At 41.5% G+C, this 18,787-nt stretch overlaps 1 protein-coding gene across 8 annotated transcripts in view; it reads left to right on the top strand.

The window, feature by feature from the left end:
• The first annotated feature begins 3,123 nt into the window (after positions 1 to 3,123).
• celf5a (cugbp, Elav-like family member 5a) overlaps positions 3,124 to 18,787 on the top strand; it is a 168,436-nt gene continuing 152,772 nt past the window's right edge. For 7 of the 8 annotated variants that reach the window (XM_029429027.1, XM_029429029.1, XM_029429031.1 and 4 more), the window contains exons 1-2: positions 3,124 to 3,509; positions 17,990 to 18,072. In XM_029429027.1, the coding sequence (XP_029284887.1) occupies positions 3,152 to 3,509; positions 17,990 to 18,072 (441 nt within the window). In that variant the 5' untranslated portion in view covers positions 3,124 to 3,151. Of the gene's footprint in view, positions 3,510 to 8,246; positions 8,252 to 17,989; positions 18,073 to 18,787 lie in introns of those variants that run through there. The other variant, XM_029429032.1, reaches the window with a different exon arrangement.

The following is an 18,787-nucleotide window of genomic DNA, read 5'->3' as shown; positions in this document are numbered from 1 at the left end:
TCAACTACACTTTCAGAACTTCAGCGTGTCAGCCCAAGCAGAGAAGAAGCTTCCCCTTAACAGCAAAGCGTTGCACATATTGTTTTGTTGAGTTCCTCATTCACTGACTGACTTCAACTCCTAACTAGATGGCATATGGCAAGTTAAATTGTGTTTGCTCGTATTCACTGTCTGCTATTTCTGCATATGTGCATTGCTGTGTTTGCACAATATGCAAGTGAGTTACTGGATGAGGGGAATAATGTTGAATTTTAGTAATTAGGAAGTGTGTGTGTGTGTGCGTGTGTGTGAGCGTGTCTGCCGGCCTGTCTTGACTGTATGTCTACAAGTGCACACAGAATGCAAATTGACTCCCTTAGCTGCCTTCGTCTCCCTCTGGGCCTTCCAGACTTCCCAAGCTGAACAGATCAAGCCAGGCTGCCTCCCTCTCAGGGTTCAGACTGGTTAACAAGCAGCAGAGTAAACGGCAGCCAGTTAAATTGTATGTAACTTTTTAGTTTCCACTAATAGTGTGACCTTTATTGATTTCTTGTCTCTGCCTTCAGCTTGGCGAAACACTAATGGCGTTGGTCAATAAAAAAACCATGAGGTGGAAGTTCTCAATACCCCTCGCCCCGTGTTGACCACATCCCTAAAAATAGCCACTCAACCTCCCTCAGTGTCCGGGCGAGCCAGTGCCATGACAGCTCAGTGCTCTCGTTCAATAACATCTGCACTGCATCCATGTTTTATTCCTCTAGACAGACTAAAGAGGGCTAACACGCTGAGCCATCCGCCAAACACATGTACTTTGACCCATTCAGATGGCCGGCCACATTCAGCGAGCACCCTGCCTATTTGAATCAATACATTTATAACACGATGAGCAGAGCATAAAGTTACGCTGCGACTTGGGCGCGCAAATCGAAAACAAACAGCAGTTTCAGCAACTCTATCTCGCACGGCACTCTGGGACCTACAGCTTCAAAGACATTCAAAAACAAGTTTACAATAAAAAAAAATAGAAAATTCTCCGTGTCTACCACCCACTGTTTTATTGACTGACAATGTCAATGTGTACCCCTGCCTGCTGATGTCTTTCCCTCTACTCTTGGCACTTATTGAGTTTTGCAGGAAGAAATATTATGAGCATGAGTTCAATGGAGCTGAAATTATCCCCACTTCTCTCGCAATGAAAACAACCATCTACTCCGGAAAGCCAATGTCTTTCTCCAAACTTCTCAACACTGAACTTTGTTGACAATCTGTTTCTACTGCACACCGAGGCTCTTTGGATGTGAGGCTTTTTGTTTGCTTTACAGGTATTCTGTTGAATGTAACAGGGGCAGCTGAAGGCGATTCTGTCACACAGCGATGCAGCCATTCGTAAGTCAAATTCTGTGAGGGGACCCCTGTGGTGCTGCTCCACCACAGTAAGAGAAGCAGCAGCAGCCAGCAGCTCGTATTGATTCACCTTGCAGCCTTTAGCCGGCTGTCACAGACAGTAAATATCACTTTATTTAATCCACTGTTAAATGGGCTTTAATTCGAAATGTGTCCAGCGGATGTGTTTTAGTTAAAGGCTGGTTTGCGGCTAAGTTGCAAGTCAAACTGTTCTGCCTGTTGTGTATCAGTTTGTCATTGTTGTTCTCCTTGCAGTAGCAGTTAAATGATCGTTTTATTTTAATGATGGATTTGGATCTGAGTGCGATTGAGTGTCTGCAAAGAGAGGGCACATGATACAAATAAACGCTCTCTGGGGGGATTAGTCCGCTCGCTATTTGAAAAGTACTTACAGTAAGTCTGCTAATTGTGGTTAATAGTTGCTGCTCCCTTGACTCAATCTAATGAAAGATAGCAATGCAACTCACTTAGAAATAGTGCACGTATTACTTGTAGCAGCATTTACTGTACACAGTAAAATCTGTTAACTACTGTATGTGTGCTGTTAAACCAGCACACATACAGTACACTTTATTGTTGTTGTTGTGCTCTTTAAAACTTTGAAATGCATGCTCACCTGTTAAAAAACAACAACTAATAAACAGCTGTTGAATTCCATAAGGAGATTTCTAATTCACATACTTAGAGTAAAGCGTGAACCTATAAAGTTACGTGTCATTTGTAAACACAAGCTTCTTGGTAGACATGTAGTTGAGCAGTTGCCTCATTTCTGTGAGACTAATCTTCTATATTTCATACATTTATAGTTGGATTTTGACATCTATATGGCAGAGTTTCTATCATTAAAACCTGCTGATGGATTAGGACTTGCAGACTTGCAGACTTGCAGACCTGCACAGTCGAGGTACTTTTACCTTTGAGAGACTTTTTCTCCACCACATTTCAGACGGCACTATTTTACTTCATTTATCTACAAAGTTTCAATTGAGTTTTATCCAACCACTGCAATCACTTTGTAGAACTTTACTTTACAATACGTCAGCATTTTTTACTTTACTTGGCTACACTGTCAGACTCAGCACGACCCATACAACTTACATTGAAATACTGCTGTCACATTAACACATCAATTACTCTGAAAGTGCGTCGTATTACTTATGTTCACGTGACTGCCAACACTTTAATTTATTTCTGGTACAATTTTAAATGAAGGGCTTTTACTTATGCCTTTTCATGGAATACATTTGACAATGCACAGGTGTAAACATTAAGCTTAATGATGGCTGTCATGACACTTAAATAGAAAGGAGCCATTGTTAATGTTATTGCTAACATCTGTGCTTTCCCTGCTATGACAAGTCAAAATGTCTGCTGTGGAATGAGCCCAATGAATATTTTCCATTGTGCCACATTAACTAAAGTACATGATTTGCAGTAGGACTTCTTCTCTCACTATGTACAACTGAAAAGTGTTTTACAAACATGCTCAGTCATGTCCAAAAAAAACCTGGTCAACAATACTTGCTACCTTTCCTAAGATGAAGTACCTCACAGCTGCCGCTGGGTGTCGCTCCAGAGCGTCTAATATCGCTCCTGTGCGCCTATTCCGCCACTCTCACCCCCTCTGCCTGCCTTGTACTGTGTGTGCGTGTGTGTTTTGTGTCGGATAGAAAGTCAGCCTGCTTTCCAGCTGAGTGCTTGCTCTCTCACAGTGTGTGTATGTGTGTGTGTGTGTTGTCATTATTATCCACTCTGCTCCCAGCTCAGAATGGCCAGATTCACTCAGACTGAAACAAGAAGGCAGCACCATCCACAGCAGCCCCAGCCCGCTCACTCCAGCCTGGTTTTCACCGGACCGGGGGCACCACCGACCCAACAACCACTACTACTTATCCCACATCAGCACCAGTACCCTCAGATCACATTTCCGAAACCCATGAACGGGACAGAACCCATTTCAATTCATCCGGAGAGCGGCAACATGAAAGACCAAGATGCCATTAAGCTGTTTATCGGGCAGATACCGCGGAACTTGGAAGAAAAAGACCTGAAACCCCTGTTTGAACAGTTTGGGAAAATCCACGAACTGACAGTTCTCAAGGACCGATACACCGGCATGCACAAAGGTAACGTGTCGCCGCTTAAATGGCTGCGAGGCCCATATAAAGCTGTGTAATTGTTTATTATTTCCTGCACATTTTGAACTCATTTGTGTTGAAACAATAACGCAAAAAAAAAAAAAATACGGTTATTTGTCACTTTTATTCATTTAATCTTAACCTAGATATCAGTCTACTATTCTAAACAATTCATCATGTGCATCATTGCTTGCATGCTTTCATCTAACATTCATGAGGTTTGTTATTTTGTCTCAGATATGATTGCTTATAAAGTTATTTTTATCTAATATTTTAGAGCATTTCTATTTCCATTTAGATAATTCCACATTTTTGATTACACGGATATGGGAGATTTACAAATATTAGGAGCGCTTGCAGTATCACTAAGGATAGGGTGACAAACTGTTCTTGCCCATGTTCTGAATTTCATCCAAATATTCCTAACATGGTCTTAAGTGGGGCAGAGGCGCTTGGAAAGGATGCATTTTTAAAGAGCCCTCCCTTGCCAGTCCCGTCTTTTTGCGGAGGGGCGGCATCATTTATTCATCCCGTACGCTTTCTTTAACATCTCTCCCCATGTGCGAATGGGGCTGGGTGCAAACACGACACCCAGCGAAATCAGTTGAATACCACAATGTCTCCAAAGGGCGCAAGAACTGTCGCAAGATGACGGACGTCGCCACGGAGAGTGGGCAGTGATGCTGCGCTGCTTGTGGAAGGCTGAGGGAGGCGGAGGGTGTACATCCGCTCACACAGGGACAACTTCCACCTTCCATAATGAAGTTGGTATTAAAGATATGCGTGTAGATCTCTTCCTGGGTGGGGGAAAAAAAAACATTTCTCAATATGTGTCGTCGTCGTCGTCGTCGTCCCACCTCACAGTCGATCCACGCAGTGTAGACGTCATCATCACCATCATCATCACCACCATCATCATCATCATCATCATCATCGTCACCACTTTCAACCAACTTTTATTTTGTTCAATACGTTTTTATTTGCACTCATCTATGTTGGACGTGAAACATAACCTCTCTATGTGATAATTATTATTTTCATTATAGTCATAATTTGAACACATAGGTCTACAACACCATATTCATGAATCAAAGACAGAGAAACCAACACTGTCCAAACACCACACGCTTTATTCTTTTTGCATAACGTCACTGGGTTATTATGTGCGTTCATGTCTGTGTTTCTAAATACAATGTAACCTGACCAAAAGCACGACTATCGTTTTGACACAGTATTTCTAAATTGAATTCCCCTTCCTTTGGATTCCCCATCTTGCTCTCCTGCACAGCAGATGTTGATATGTGAGGGATGTTAGTACAGGAGATAAGCCTTTTATTGCAGTGACATTTAGAAAAGACAAATGACAATCTGTGACAGTAATGTAAATGCCATTTGCAAACAATGTCTTCTATGATATATAGAATCACTAACTAAATATATTACATTTGCCACCATTACAATGGTTGTCCACAACTGTGTCAAAAGCCTTGTATTGAGGCCGTTGCAAAAACAGACAGATATTAGTTTTTTGCCATATATATTAATTCTTAGATTATGATAAGTGACGTTAAAGTAACAGAAACAAAGGAAATGAATTTAAAATTAGCAACTAGCAGGAGATCTCAAAAATCTCCTCGAATCTGTGTGATCACGTTTGGATAAAAAACAAATGGTGTCTTTAGGTTTATGAAGGTTTCATACTGGATGCATCACAATATGTTGCTTCCATTAGCAACATATTGTATGAAGCAACATGCTGGGTGGCTAACGCTACAGTTGATATTCTTAGTGTGTAGAAAGGAAGACATCTCTTCAGTGTGGCACTCATTTGGCATTCATTGGTATGTGTGTGCACGTGTGTGCGTGCATATTCTAAAATGTCATTGCCCTGTGTTGCATAATGATTGCAGTATATAGCTCCTGAGTGATTGTCACCCGATGATGGTGTCAGGAAAAGACATTATTTCACAAATGTTAGCTTGTTTATTACGCAGCTAGATGAGGTCAACTCTCTGCTCTGCGTAAACTATTAGAACAACTTAATCCAAAATGTTATTCTTGAAACAACAAATTAATTAGAATTTTAAACAAGTGCTGTTCAATCAAATTAAATGTCTCAGAATGTAATGAATCCAGGCGACACAATTCACAATACATAATCAAATCGCTAATGTGTCAATGATCTCTGATGAAGTTATTTTATAGTTAATCATGAGAAGGATTATGAGTATGGACCCTGGTGGAAACACTGGAACAGCAGCCTCAAACAGGCACATTCAGACTGACACATAATGGACTGTGTGCACACACGCACACACACACACACGCACACACACACACACACACTCATCATTCTAAGGGTTGTGCATTTGTAATCACTGCACTTATTCAGTCATTTTGATTTTAATTTCATCCGCTTTGTGTGTTTATTATTTCTTTCCCTTCTTATGCAACTATTTTTTCTCCTTGGCAAACCATGAGGGAAAACATGGAATTAGTTTGTAAAGCGTGATAATAATGCTTGGCCATAATAACTTGACTCAAGAGGATTAGCAAATGTGCATTGTCTGAAGCAGCAGTCTCTGGGGTGATCAGCTGGTTGCTTCCCTAAACAGTGGCTGCCTCTGCCAATTAAAAATTCAGTCTAGTCTGCCTCTTCAAATGATTAATTCTGCCCACGCTGTCGATGGCCTGCCAATTATTGTCGCCCAATTGGTATTAATAGGTAGAGGATTTCCTGATGTTGAATTTATCACAGACTGTGAAAACTTCTCACTTTGGCTCTAATTAGCTTCCACTTATAGCACATGCAAAACACACACGCTTATGCACATGCATATATGCAAAACCAAGGCTTCAGTCTTATCATCAGCTCCGCCAAAGAGGTTATCTTTTCAGTTTTGGTTTGTTTCTTTGTCTGTTTGTCTGCAGGATTATGGAAAAACTACCGGCCCAAATTTCCAGAAACTTTGTTGAAAGGCTTATTTTCTGGATTTTCTTTTGTTCATTTTTTGTGTTCGAATTGACAAAGTGGACGTATATGCAAAGCACTTACACCAATGCTTCATCTGTTTCAGTGTAGATTTTTGTTGAATTGCTCTATTTGTCTGGTTGAGACTCACTCACTAATCTTCCATCGTGCAGTAAAGTAATACGAGCTCAAAGAGAAGGAAGAAAGAAATGTTTCTCTGCAGGTGTGATTCAGCACAGCAGACAGACAACACATCCCTACACTGCTTCAATCTGCCCGCCAACTCAGCCCGGGTATCAATATTAAACTAGTCTCGGGTGTCAATGTGTTAATGCATTTATAAATGGACCAAAGATATTGCCGTAGACCCCAGCCAAGCAGAAGCACATTAAATCACAGAATAATCTAATGAAATATTTATTCAAGTTTATGTTTTTTCTCTCCCTCTGAGCTAGTCTGATGGATAGCGTTCCTCTGTGGGTTGCCCTCCCAATAAAAAAGAGAAAATGAAGGAAACAGGAATAGTTGGAACATAGAATATGCATCAAACCAAAATATGATATGATATTACTATGAGACGGCAGTTTTCATATATGAAGTGATGCCTGAAGTGCAGGAGCATTAATGAAACTAAGCACTGGTTTGTTAAAGCCTCTCTCTCATCTTCGACGTGATGGAAGTGAGAGCGCATCTACACGTCTCCGTATTGTGTGCGCCTTATGGAAAGTGTCAAAGATCACGGCTCTGCTGTAGGACAGCGTCCCCCCTGGGGAAACAGATGGGATAAATTCACTTACAGACTCTAAACAGAGCTGTAGAAGTGATATGGACGGTACATACACAACACTCTGGGATGATATTACTGATTTACTGTAACAGACAGCAGTGGTTTCAGGATGAGGAGCGCTGCCTCCGTCGCTCTGTTCCTCTTTTCTGTTGGTTTTCCAAGGAGATTGCCAATCTCAGATGCGGACAAGGCCGCACTCTGCCTGGAGGTTAGTGTCCGCTCACCAAACTCACCTGGCTCTTAGTCTGTCTCCGCTTCGTTCTCCTTAATTCCTGCCCAAGAGAGCCTTTTCAAATGGATTGATTTCCTGCGCAAATGCAACATTCATTATGGCTTGCAGTATATCATGCTTTCAGTATGTCGGAAGTGCCGTTATTCCTTGACCTTTCTGGAATATGTTTGCTCTTAATAGGTGCCTGGAGCAGGGACTGATATGGGAAGATGTTGTTTGAGGTCTAAGGGAAAACATGGAGCTTTTTCATCGCAGTTTATGAAACTATACACTACATCTGCATTTCATTAAATGGACTAAATGAAGCTCTGTGGTGGTTTGTTTTAGAGCGTGGACAGCGTCATGTTTGCAGGCATGCTTATAATGGCAAAGGGTGTTAAGGGTTAAAGACACTTTAAAAGGTTTTTCATCCCATGGCTACCTGGAAGTAAACCCATTAGTTTTTCTGTCATGGTGTTTGCTTACGCGTCCCAGAGTTTGTTGATACAAATCTTTTAATGATATGATTGTTGTTGGGATATAATAAAGTCATAAATTATGTTTCAAAAAGAAAAGCTTTCTATTATACATTTATTCGAGAAATAATACTAATTCATTTGCTACAACAAGAAAAGAGGTACATTTTCAGAGTAGACTTTTGAAATTTAGTTTGAATTATTTTATATTGGTTTTGTGTTGTAGGTCACATTTCTCTTCTGAGAGTCTTTAGAGACGTACAGCCTTCTTGTTCATGCACAAAGGTCACAACAGCTATTTCCTTAGTCTTAATAGAGGGACAGAAGCATATCTATTTTGTATGGGTAGCTTAGCAGAGAGTGCCATTGCCTACAGAGCAGAGTGTGCTCTTATGGGAGGGGGGTATAAAGGCACAGAGGGGGAAAAAAAGAGGGAGCGAGGGAGGTGGGGGTTGGCGGTTTCTGTTAGAATAGCTCTTTAATGTTGTGTTTGAGCCTGGCTGGGCAGAGATTCATTTTAGATGGAAAATGAAATAACAAGGGAGAGGAGAGAGAGGAGATTTTAATGCAATGTTTTGTGATAATCCCTCTCCATTTTGGAATGGTTCAGGAGAACTCAAGCGATAAAGCCTTGTACAAGCCTGGAAAATAATAAGTTATTTGTCTTGCCTTATAGTACTGTGCCCTTGGAGGGCTCGCTAACCCCCATGTTTTGGCCAAAAAACAATCACAGATTAGTCAAGCTGTCACATCTCTCTGAATGCCAAATGGTTGAGCCCTTGATGCTGGTGTAAATGAACAATGCATTAATGTTGTACATGTATCTGCCTGGGAGTGCACGCAGACACAAAGCTGTGTGGTTATGACTTAGCTCTGTCACTCGAGCGAATTGGACAGGGAGGATGGCACATGCATGCAGCGCGGCCCACAAGGCAAATGGCAGACAGACACATGAGCACAGAACAATGGATGAATGGACAGATGGATAAGTGGAGGGGAAAAGATGAAGTGTTTGTCAGAGATGCAGAAACAAATAGTTGCTTTCATCTCAAGGCAGTGGGAGAGTAGAGTGATGGCTCAGCTTGGGACGTGGAGGAAACCCTCTGACAGGTTGAGAGCCGCTTGGACACCGGAGGGCGGGGCGGATGGAGGCTGGAGGGTGGAGGAGCAGGAGCAGAGGCCAAGTTTGGCGGATGTATAAAATAATCACTTGAAATCTGTTAACATGAGAAAATCTCTCTTGTAACACGAGTAATACTTATTCTAATGTTACTGCTGCTGCTGCTAGTGCAACTACGACGACTTTTACAACTGGTCTTAGAGGCGATTTATGATTTTATGGCTGTTAATGTTCCTAAATGACCAATGTAAGCAAAAATAAAAATGCTTATATTCGCTGTAACAACAATTAAAATGAATAACAGACATAACACCTCCCTAAATGGTAATTATGACATCACTATAAGCATCAACACCTTTTTTTCCTGCAGATCCCCAATTTGTGACGAAGACACATTTTAGAAAATGGAAAATGTCTATGACTGCTCAGGTCCGTGAGGGATGTGTGAAGATACATGCTGCTCAGCACAGTTATAAATAGAAATTCTGTGGTATTTCCGAAAATAGGTTAAGCTGCCATCGCTGCACTGCTGGCATGACATCACTGATTGCCTGCCAGCCTCCCCCAAAAGACTGCTCCCATACTGTGCTCAAAAGGAGGGAGCGAACGAGGCAGAGACAGAGGCAGCATCTGTGGGCGACTGGAGGGCCGTGTCCCCATCATTTCCATCGCTGGCCCCCCTACTCTCCTCACACCCCATCCCTTACATCACACAGCCATCTCTTCCCTCACCGCTTCCATCTATCTTTCCCGCTGAAGCGGCGACGCTGTAGCTAACAGTCTCTGTGCTTTATCGCCAGAGACACAAACTGGTCAGGAGCTTTGTGCTGGAGATGTGTTTTTTGTTTGTTAGCGTGATGCAAGCAAATTATGTGCCAAATAGTGCAGAAGACACAGATGAGAGATTGAATTTGTGTTTGCTTTTTGATGATCAAATGTTGACGTGGTTGAGTGAGCAGCGTATGCAGACTTTATATGGGTTTCCAACATGGCATCCGCTCTGTGCTTCACTATTCAACGGAGGATCTGGCTTAATTAAAAAAGACTACTTAAATTAATTAATGGCTGATGGGCTCTCATATCTGTTTCGTCTGCTCTTCGGGTTCACTTCAGAGCTCTTTCTTTGCCATTCTTCTGATGTATAGCTGGAAGGAAAGATAGATTCATTAGCAGAACTCTATTTTATATTTACATTTATAGGAAATATACGTCAATGCAGTTAACACCCTCGTGCATGCTTGTTAGTCAGACCATTAGTGTCAATTTTCACTCTTCTCCAGCTCAGTGGTGACATGAGATAAAAAAAGAAAGAAAGAAAGAATTCAGTACATGCATTGAATGGAAATAACAAATATAAGATGCAGAGTACTCATTACATGCTTGTTTAAAAAGACAAGCAATCTTTCTTCTCAAGGTGGCCTCGCAGTAAAACAAAGAAGAATGCGTGTGTGTGTGTGCGTGTGCGTGTGTGTGCGTGTGTGTGTGCGTGTGTGTGTGTGTGTGTGTGTGTGTGTGTGTGTGTGTGGTTTTTCTGCCCCTCACATGTCTTTCTTCCTCATTCCTCTTTCAATCTCTCCATCTGAGAAAACTCTGGGCCTTTGAAGCGTTGTCTTTAAAGGTATCTTTCAATTTGTAAAATCAAAGTGACTGAGAACCTGATCCGTCTCTTAGTCCACAGCCAGTCAGTTTGCAGCTGCCAGTCATCTGTGATTGCGGCTTAATCCTATGATCAATTGATCTGTCTCAAAGGTTTAAATGCCTTTCACTTTTCAAAAGAGGACAAGCATTGTTAGAAATATTGCATCAAATATGTCAATTAGGTTCATTAAGTGGAAGCATATTGTGCACTGTGGCAGCAGGCAATGGGCGTGAGCCAAGTGAAAGTGATTTTATTATTTCCTCTTGCCTGGTCCTGTTTGTTTTTCCTAGAGTTTGTTATGGTACATGAAAAGAAGGAAATGCACTTTTCTGACTTTGAATGGGGGGGGGCTCAGAGAAACTTCTATTGATTTCTGTGTAAATCCCTTTGCCGGAGCAGACTTGGCTGGGGGAGGGAGGCAGAAACGAAGGGTTGGAGCGACAGGACTTGGCAGGTAAACTCGTGTTGCCCTCCCAGAAGTAACACGGCAGGAGGCAGTAAGTGTGAACCTACACATTATTTACAGCTCTGTGAAACTCCATCCATTAACAGTGTCAATTAGCTAGCTCATCAGGGATGCAGGCCACTAGATGTATTTATAGATCGTGCCCAGAAGAGGGATGAAGTACACAGATAGTCTACAAAATCCAAGGCTTACTTTAAAGACCTCAGTGCGGCGGTGGCCAAAGTGTCATATCCTAAGTGTTATTCAGAACCGCACATTGAAATAGTTCTGGCCAACTTGGGAATGGGTGGCCAGTTGCAATCTATCACATCACCCCTTGGAACGGCACACACCACCAAAGAGCATTATCTCAGGAACTTTATCAGGAACTAGTTGGAACTGTATTACTGTTTTCAGCCCTGCTAATGCTGCTACGCCTACACGATATAGCCCTGTGTCAGCTTCTGATAGAAATACTTTACAGTCTGATTATATATGAAGAACCACTTGTGCCCTGAGAGAACTATTTAACCTCAGTCGATTGTGAGCGTGAAAGTGTCTCTCTCTCTCTTCATTGTTATGACGGCTTCTTTATTCCCAGTAATGAACCTGAGACATACACACAGCCTTTCAGAAGCAATTAATCGTCACACTCATTCGACAATGCACGCCATGAGACGTGCATGTATGTGTTTTGTAAATTCACACTTTCACACGCGTACACACACACACACAGGCAGTCCTTCAGGATGTGCTGCCTATAGATCTGTTTGACTGCAGAGTGGAGGCTTTAGTGTAGTCTATGTGAGCCAGTAGCAACAAATCAATTGCTGAGGTCTCCTACTCAGGGGTCAGAGAGGATACGAGGGAGGGTCCGGGGACTATTTCTTGCCCTCATGATGGACATCGATGCTCCTCTGCGCTCTGCGACGCTCATCCTCCCCCAGCCATTTCTCAAGGTGAAGGGATGATGGGAGGGGTAGTGAAAGGAGAAATGGAAGAGCATTTGGAGCTGGATGTAGCAGAGATGGAGGGATGGAATGATTGATGAAGGAGTGATGGAAGAGTGTAGTCAGCTTCAGGATCATGAGATGGTGACTGAGCACAGGCGCTGGCTCCCTTTAAGGTGGCTGTCTGACTTAATTAAGGTTTACAGGTTACGCTAGGCTACTGCTTATATTACAGTGCTCATTACAAGCCCATTAGGCCTGAGCAGAGAAAATATTGTTGTCAGAACAATGAATGAGAGCATTTTGGAAAGCCCCTGCCAACTCTATGCTCCAGCTCTTCTTTATTATACCTCTCTGTCTGTCCCCCCTCAATCTGCCCGCCCTGAACATTGGCATGATGGTTTGAGTGTGTGAACAGACCGAGGGTCTTTTTTTCAAAGGTGAGGGAGTGATTATATGAGTTAAAAGCTTCTCCGAGACCAGACTGATTACCCCCCTCACGGTCAATCTGCGCCACTGAGCCTCCTGCCTCCCTGGCTGGCAATGATTCAGGTCATAATCACATTGTATCAGTGCTGATGATGTGTGTTTCAGCTTCCGACCCCTCTGAAAGGCTATCAGTTCCCCGGGAGCCCCACATGGCAGTAAATGAAGTAAGCAAGTAATCTCCCCACAGTGATAGCATTTTCCAAAGAGTGCAAATGATGTGTGAGGGAGCAGGCGAGACTGGTGCCAGAACTGGCTTGGTTTCTGCTACCTTCACACTTTCTGGCCAAGAAAATGCCACATTGAGGGCAAGTTCACACTTTTTCATATCACTGAGGCTGTTTAGCTCCTTTGGGGCAAGGAGATGGAGGAAAGGGAGCAAAGAGGCTGAGTGAAAAGAGAGACGTGGTTAAAACCAACTCAGTCCCGATGGAATTGCATTCCTATTTGGCGGTTCTGCAGTACACGATTTATGCCCAGTGCCAATGTAGGAGTAGGATTTTATATTGAGCTCCTCCTGTCGATGTCAAAGCTTCTAGCTGTAAGTTGCTACAGTGGCACAAATGAATCTCTTCATGGTCCTACCAGCAATATCATTGAACCTACGATGGTCTTGTGGTACATTTCTGCCAATAGATCCCCCTAAATCCTACACACTGTTCCTTTACCGGCCAAGGTAGATAGTTTTTTGTAAAATTTCATCAAAGGAAATGTCAACACACAGAAAGAAAAGCACAAATACAATCAAACTTAAATTGATATGGATAGGGAAAACAAAACAAAAGGACCATTATTTAAAGTTAGGAGCCCATGGCTTTGAAGTAACTAATTTTAATATAATAATAATATTCTTTAGGCATAATAATTAAAGAAAGTCTTGCTATAAACACATTTCTCTATGTCTTGTTGTTGTTATCTTGTAAATATCTACTTTGTTTTCGAGTGTAAAAAGTAATTATTCAGCAATTTCAAAGATGCTCTATGTAACATGTAATTTAGCTTTCTTGCCAATAAAGCTAATTTGAATTAGTCAATCACATGACACCTGCCTGCGAACGTCGCGAGCGCTTTGCGCTTTGCGTCAGAAATTAATGCCGTTGTGTAGCGACGAACTGTAGCCGAACGATATGAAAGTAACGTAAATGTTGATAAAAATAGTTCGTTTTCAATGAAAATATGCGGATCTGTTCACCAAAATACGTCGTCGTGTGAAAGCTTGTCGAAGTTGGTGGGTCATGACGAGGTCGGTATCCTAAATTAATTGTACGCCATTAGGGGGCAATGCTAAAGTGTCTGGCTAGGAAAGTGAGCAGTGCAGTTAGCTAGCTTCAAGGTAGTGAATGCTATGCTAATTTTCATTATGCTATATAACTGCTGTGTGTGCAATTACTCAGGTATGGTTAGTTGGTAAACATGTTTGCCATAGTATGGTGATTAGAAAAGATAAAAGTCAAATACTGTTTTATCATCAACGTATGTGTATTAATTCAGTTTGTAGATTGTAGTGTATTTTGAAAGCTAATTATATTAAGGGTGTTTGTATTGATATATTGTTTTTTAAAGGGAATTAATCTTATGCTTATATTCCGGTAATTTATGAATGATATTAAATTCTGGCTTTGATTTATGTAAGACAGGTTTGATTGATGTTTATAATGAGCCTGCCCCTGCTTTCCCTTACCACTGTGACGGGACATCCCAGCAGTTATACACTGGATTATTATTTATGGTATTGAATGAGAGACTGGAATGTGTATACATTGGTGGACACAATATATGTAGTTTTAAACAGTTTTTTTGTACCGTGCATTGTGCAAAAGTTGAATAACAGTCATGAGCCCATGATTCCCAATAACAATAACAACATGGTAAACATGGTTTGTCTAAAAAGCACTATTCCCCTTTGTCATTACAAGTACAAATATAATTAGTCGAGGAAAAGTAAGTGTTGGCTGTATTTTACTGTAACTGATAATGATTTTTCTGTAAGAGCTGAGTTTCATTTTCATAGCCGTGACCATGTCTTAACAATATTTGCAGGGCATATTTGTAAGATTTTTTGCAGAGTTGTCCAATATTGATCTGTTTGGTGAATAGCTTTCTTAAACAGAGGTGATTGAGGCATGTTTTTCATCAGCGGTTGGGTCTTTGTGTGTGTGTGTGTGTGTGTGTGAGCGCAGTGAAACCTAATAGGTGGAGTAATATCTGTTCATATTTGTTGTTGTATGCATGTTCATTTGTATACAAAGATCTCATGTTTATATGTATCTGGTCATGTGACAGCTGGGTAGGTAGGTAAAAGCTGGGTGCCAATTCTAATCTTTATTAAATTGCCATTTTAAACAGGTTTTGATTATGTAGTGGATGACAAAATGTCAGTTTGCATTCAAAATCAACTTGAGTTTTGACTGCAGTGTTTATGAATGATATTGTCATCGCTACAGAAAAACTAATGATGGATGGGCATTTTGTAAAATTTGGTATTAAATCTTTGTAGAAACATTTTACTCTCACTTATAATTTAAATAGTTAGTCTTAGTACAAAACAGTATATGAGGATTTGTTGTAAACTCACAACCCAAATGATAAATTCTATAGAATACACACTGTCTAGTCTTTTATTTATTATATATATATATATATATATATATATATATATATATATATTTTTTTTTTTTACATATATATATATATATATATATATATATATATATATATATATATACATTATATATATATATAGATATATATATATATATATATATATATATATATATATATATATATCTACATATATATATATATATATATATATATATATATTTGTGAATTAATTGAATAAGTGTGCCTGAAACCAATGCTTCCACACGGTTAGAGGATCAGCTGTGTGTTTAAGTATGCATGCATTTGATCAACAGGACATACAGCTGTACAGTACCCTCCGCTACTAGCTACTAACTCTCTCTGGTGTTGTCTCTCTGTCTCACCCACTCACTCGCTCTTCTCCATGTAAGACTCTTTAATTACTCGGAATTCAACACCGTGGAGATGGAGAGACTCAGCCCTATTACCCAGTACACACCGCGCACACAGAAATGTATCATTAAGAAATAGGATACCAGACTAGTGCAGTTGGCGTTGACAAAGCGCAGGGAAAGGGAGCAAAGAGGAGGAATTTCTGTTCTTTGGAGCTAAAATCAATGTGTGAGATAAGGCTGTTTTAGGTTCCTATCAGATGATGCAAAGGATCATCGCCTCACAATGGGAAGGCTTCCCCCATTGCTGTGTCAGCAGGCTCTGATTACAGCGGATTTTTGTTGCGTTTCAAACTATTTCATCATGCCCCCCCCCCCCCCCCACACACACACTTTTGCACTTGGTATGCAATGCAGCACTGGCAATTTGTACGTGTTTGGATTCCAATTATGGAGTTGTTAAAGCTTTTTCGCCTGTGGCCTGCAAATTCTTATTAAGCCATACATTAAAGAGCACAGAGTTACATTTAAATGGAGTTCATGTTTCTCTTTTGTTTGCTAGTCTTGTGGTTGTTATTAATTTATTCTCAATGCCCTATGCATTACACATTAACAAATAAATGGTGTTTGTGATTGTAATGCAAAGTACTTGTTTCTTATTCAGAGATAAGGCCAGCGTTTGTCAAGTAAACCAACAACAACAACAAGCCCAGAGAGAGCGAAAAAAAAAAAAGAGAGAAAAACAACCACCAAAAATGGAGCCATTCCCTCCTATTACCCTCAACCATGTGAGAAACAAACAAACCTAAAACAACAATGACATTTTCAGAGAAGAGACACGCAGAAGAGAGAAAGGGAATTATACAGCAGTGTGCGTGATTGAATGATTTGCTCGGTGGCCATTGGAAATCATTAGGTTAGGGTTGCTGGGACTAGGGAGTCTAAGGGGAGGGCTGTACCGTGACACCAGTGTTACAGTCAGCCACCTCAAAGGTCACAACCCTGGACGGACTCCGTCACTATCTGTCTTTCTCATACTGAAAAGCATGGCAGGGTGCAGACTGACTGTCCCAAACAAAAGGAGGAGCTTTATAACATGGAACAGAAATAATTGAATGGGATTTAGATAAGAGTGGTCAAACGCTGTCTGTATAAAGGCAGGTGTGTGTGCAGGGACACACACACACACACACACACATGTGCTGACACCTTAGAGCAGCAAGGCAAAACAGGTTACAGGTCGATCAATGGATCAATCACTGACATAGCGTTTTAACCCTCCTACTGATGCAGTCCTGTGGAGGTTACAGTGGAGACGTCACCAAAGCACAACAGCATGAGCACACGACAGAAATGGATGGTGAATGTTTAGATGGGTAAAAGTGATCTCATATTACGCAACAAGACTACAGATTGGAATATTGTCCGTGTAAAGACGCTTAATACATCACCACCCACTGAATACATTTGGCTGTTGAAATGAGATCCAAAATAAATAATAAACCATGGTCAGAGTGGCAGAAATATGATGCATGGTAACCCATATGAACCTCATTAATAGAACACAAGCAAATCTATTTATTCAGACAGTCAAGGGGAAAATGATTGCCTCAATACTCCATCTGGTTTCTCTCCGTCTCGTCCTCCCTGCCTTTTCTCTTTTCTTTTCTCCTCTTCTCTTCTTTATGCATTCAGTGATTTTGACAGATGTTGTGTGTGTGTGCACGCATGGCAGAATTCACCCTGGAGAGTTTTAACACCACATCCTGTCCTCTCATCTTCTCTGTCAGTATCTCCCTCCTTCCTCCATCCCAACACTGATCCCGTCCCTTCTTCTTCTCCTCTTCTAACCCCCAATACTCTCCTGCAGTCCTATTTCTTTTGTCTCCGCTGCTGTCACAACCATTCAGAGTGGGGACGCTGGCCAGGCTGCTAGGAGCTTTTGACAGGACATGGCACAAGGGATGGGGAGGCTGGACAGGCCTGGCAATTCTTAAAAAGAATTCTCAGCTCATCTCTAAACTTTTTATTTTATTGCGGTTTTGTTTATTCTCCTTTCGCCTTTGCCACCTGTGAAAAAGTGTACACATGTAGCTTAGTGTATTGCACGGCTGCCTGTTTTCATTAACTTGCTCTGTTTATTCCAAGAAATGTTTACAAGGAGTTTTGTCTTTCCACTAACTCATTAGACCCCCGACACAGATTTGGTTTCTTAATTGCTCAGTATCTGGTCATAAGAACTCATTATATTCAAACAAGCCAAACATCTTTATTTCCTAATTTTCCAAATGCTTTGTGATTTCATCACTGCCCTAATATTCTTTGTTGATATTTCTTTTATTAACCTGCTGCATCGTTTTAAAATGTGTAATTCTAATTACATTAATATGTGGTCTCCTCTGTTGCAGGTTGTGCATTCCTCACCTATTGCGCCCGAGAGTCTGCCATCAAAGCCCAGAACGCCCTCCATGAACAGAAAACACTGCCCGGGGTAAGTGTCTGTCTCTCTATCTTTTTCTCCCCCCCTCCTTTTTCTCACTCCCTCTCTTTTCTCTCTCTATGGTGGTCAACCATGCCATCTGCACCCGGCTGCACACCAGCCGGCATTCTCCTCGTGTAGTCCCAGAGATGAAAAACACTTTGGAAAGCAATTCAATCAATAGCTCAGCCTTTTAAAGGCCTGGTTTCAACTTTTCCATGTGTCTATTCTCTCGGGGATATTGCCAGCATTGATCAGACCCACTCTGACTCACACACTTTGAAGCAACAGCGCAGAATGACAGTTTTTGGGGGACAAAGCTCTGCATTTCTCCAAATTTGCTATCAACAGAAAGCGGTTCAGTGTTTCCAACAGAATTAGATTCTAGTTATGGGTGGTGTCAGCCAACCTCGGGATGGGGGGAAGGGGGGTTCTCGGGACAACAACTGCCAGCTCTGGATGGGAATGAACCTTGTGTGTGCCTAATGTGTCACTAGAAACCTGTCAGACCGAGGAATTACACAGCTCGCAGCACACTGTACGTTACAGTGTGAACATCATGTGCGGTGCTGCAGCATGTCAGGCCGTAGTCCCGCGTCAGGTCCAGCCTCGCCAGCTAAAGGCAGCGGTGCCCGAAGCTGCATCCTGCCGCCACTCGGTGATCGGTTGCGGATGGCATCCCTCTTTCAGACGGATAACATTTTTTAATAAAATAAAAAGCTAAAAT

The sequence above is a fragment of the Cottoperca gobio genome, chromosome 4 (assembly GCF_900634415.1).
Source record: "Cottoperca gobio chromosome 4, fCotGob3.1, whole genome shotgun sequence".
NCBI classification, from domain to species: Eukaryota; Metazoa; Chordata; class Actinopteri; order Perciformes; family Bovichtidae; genus Cottoperca; species Cottoperca gobio.
Note: the sequence above shows the minus strand (reverse complement) of the source record. Positions and strands in the feature narration are given on the sequence as shown.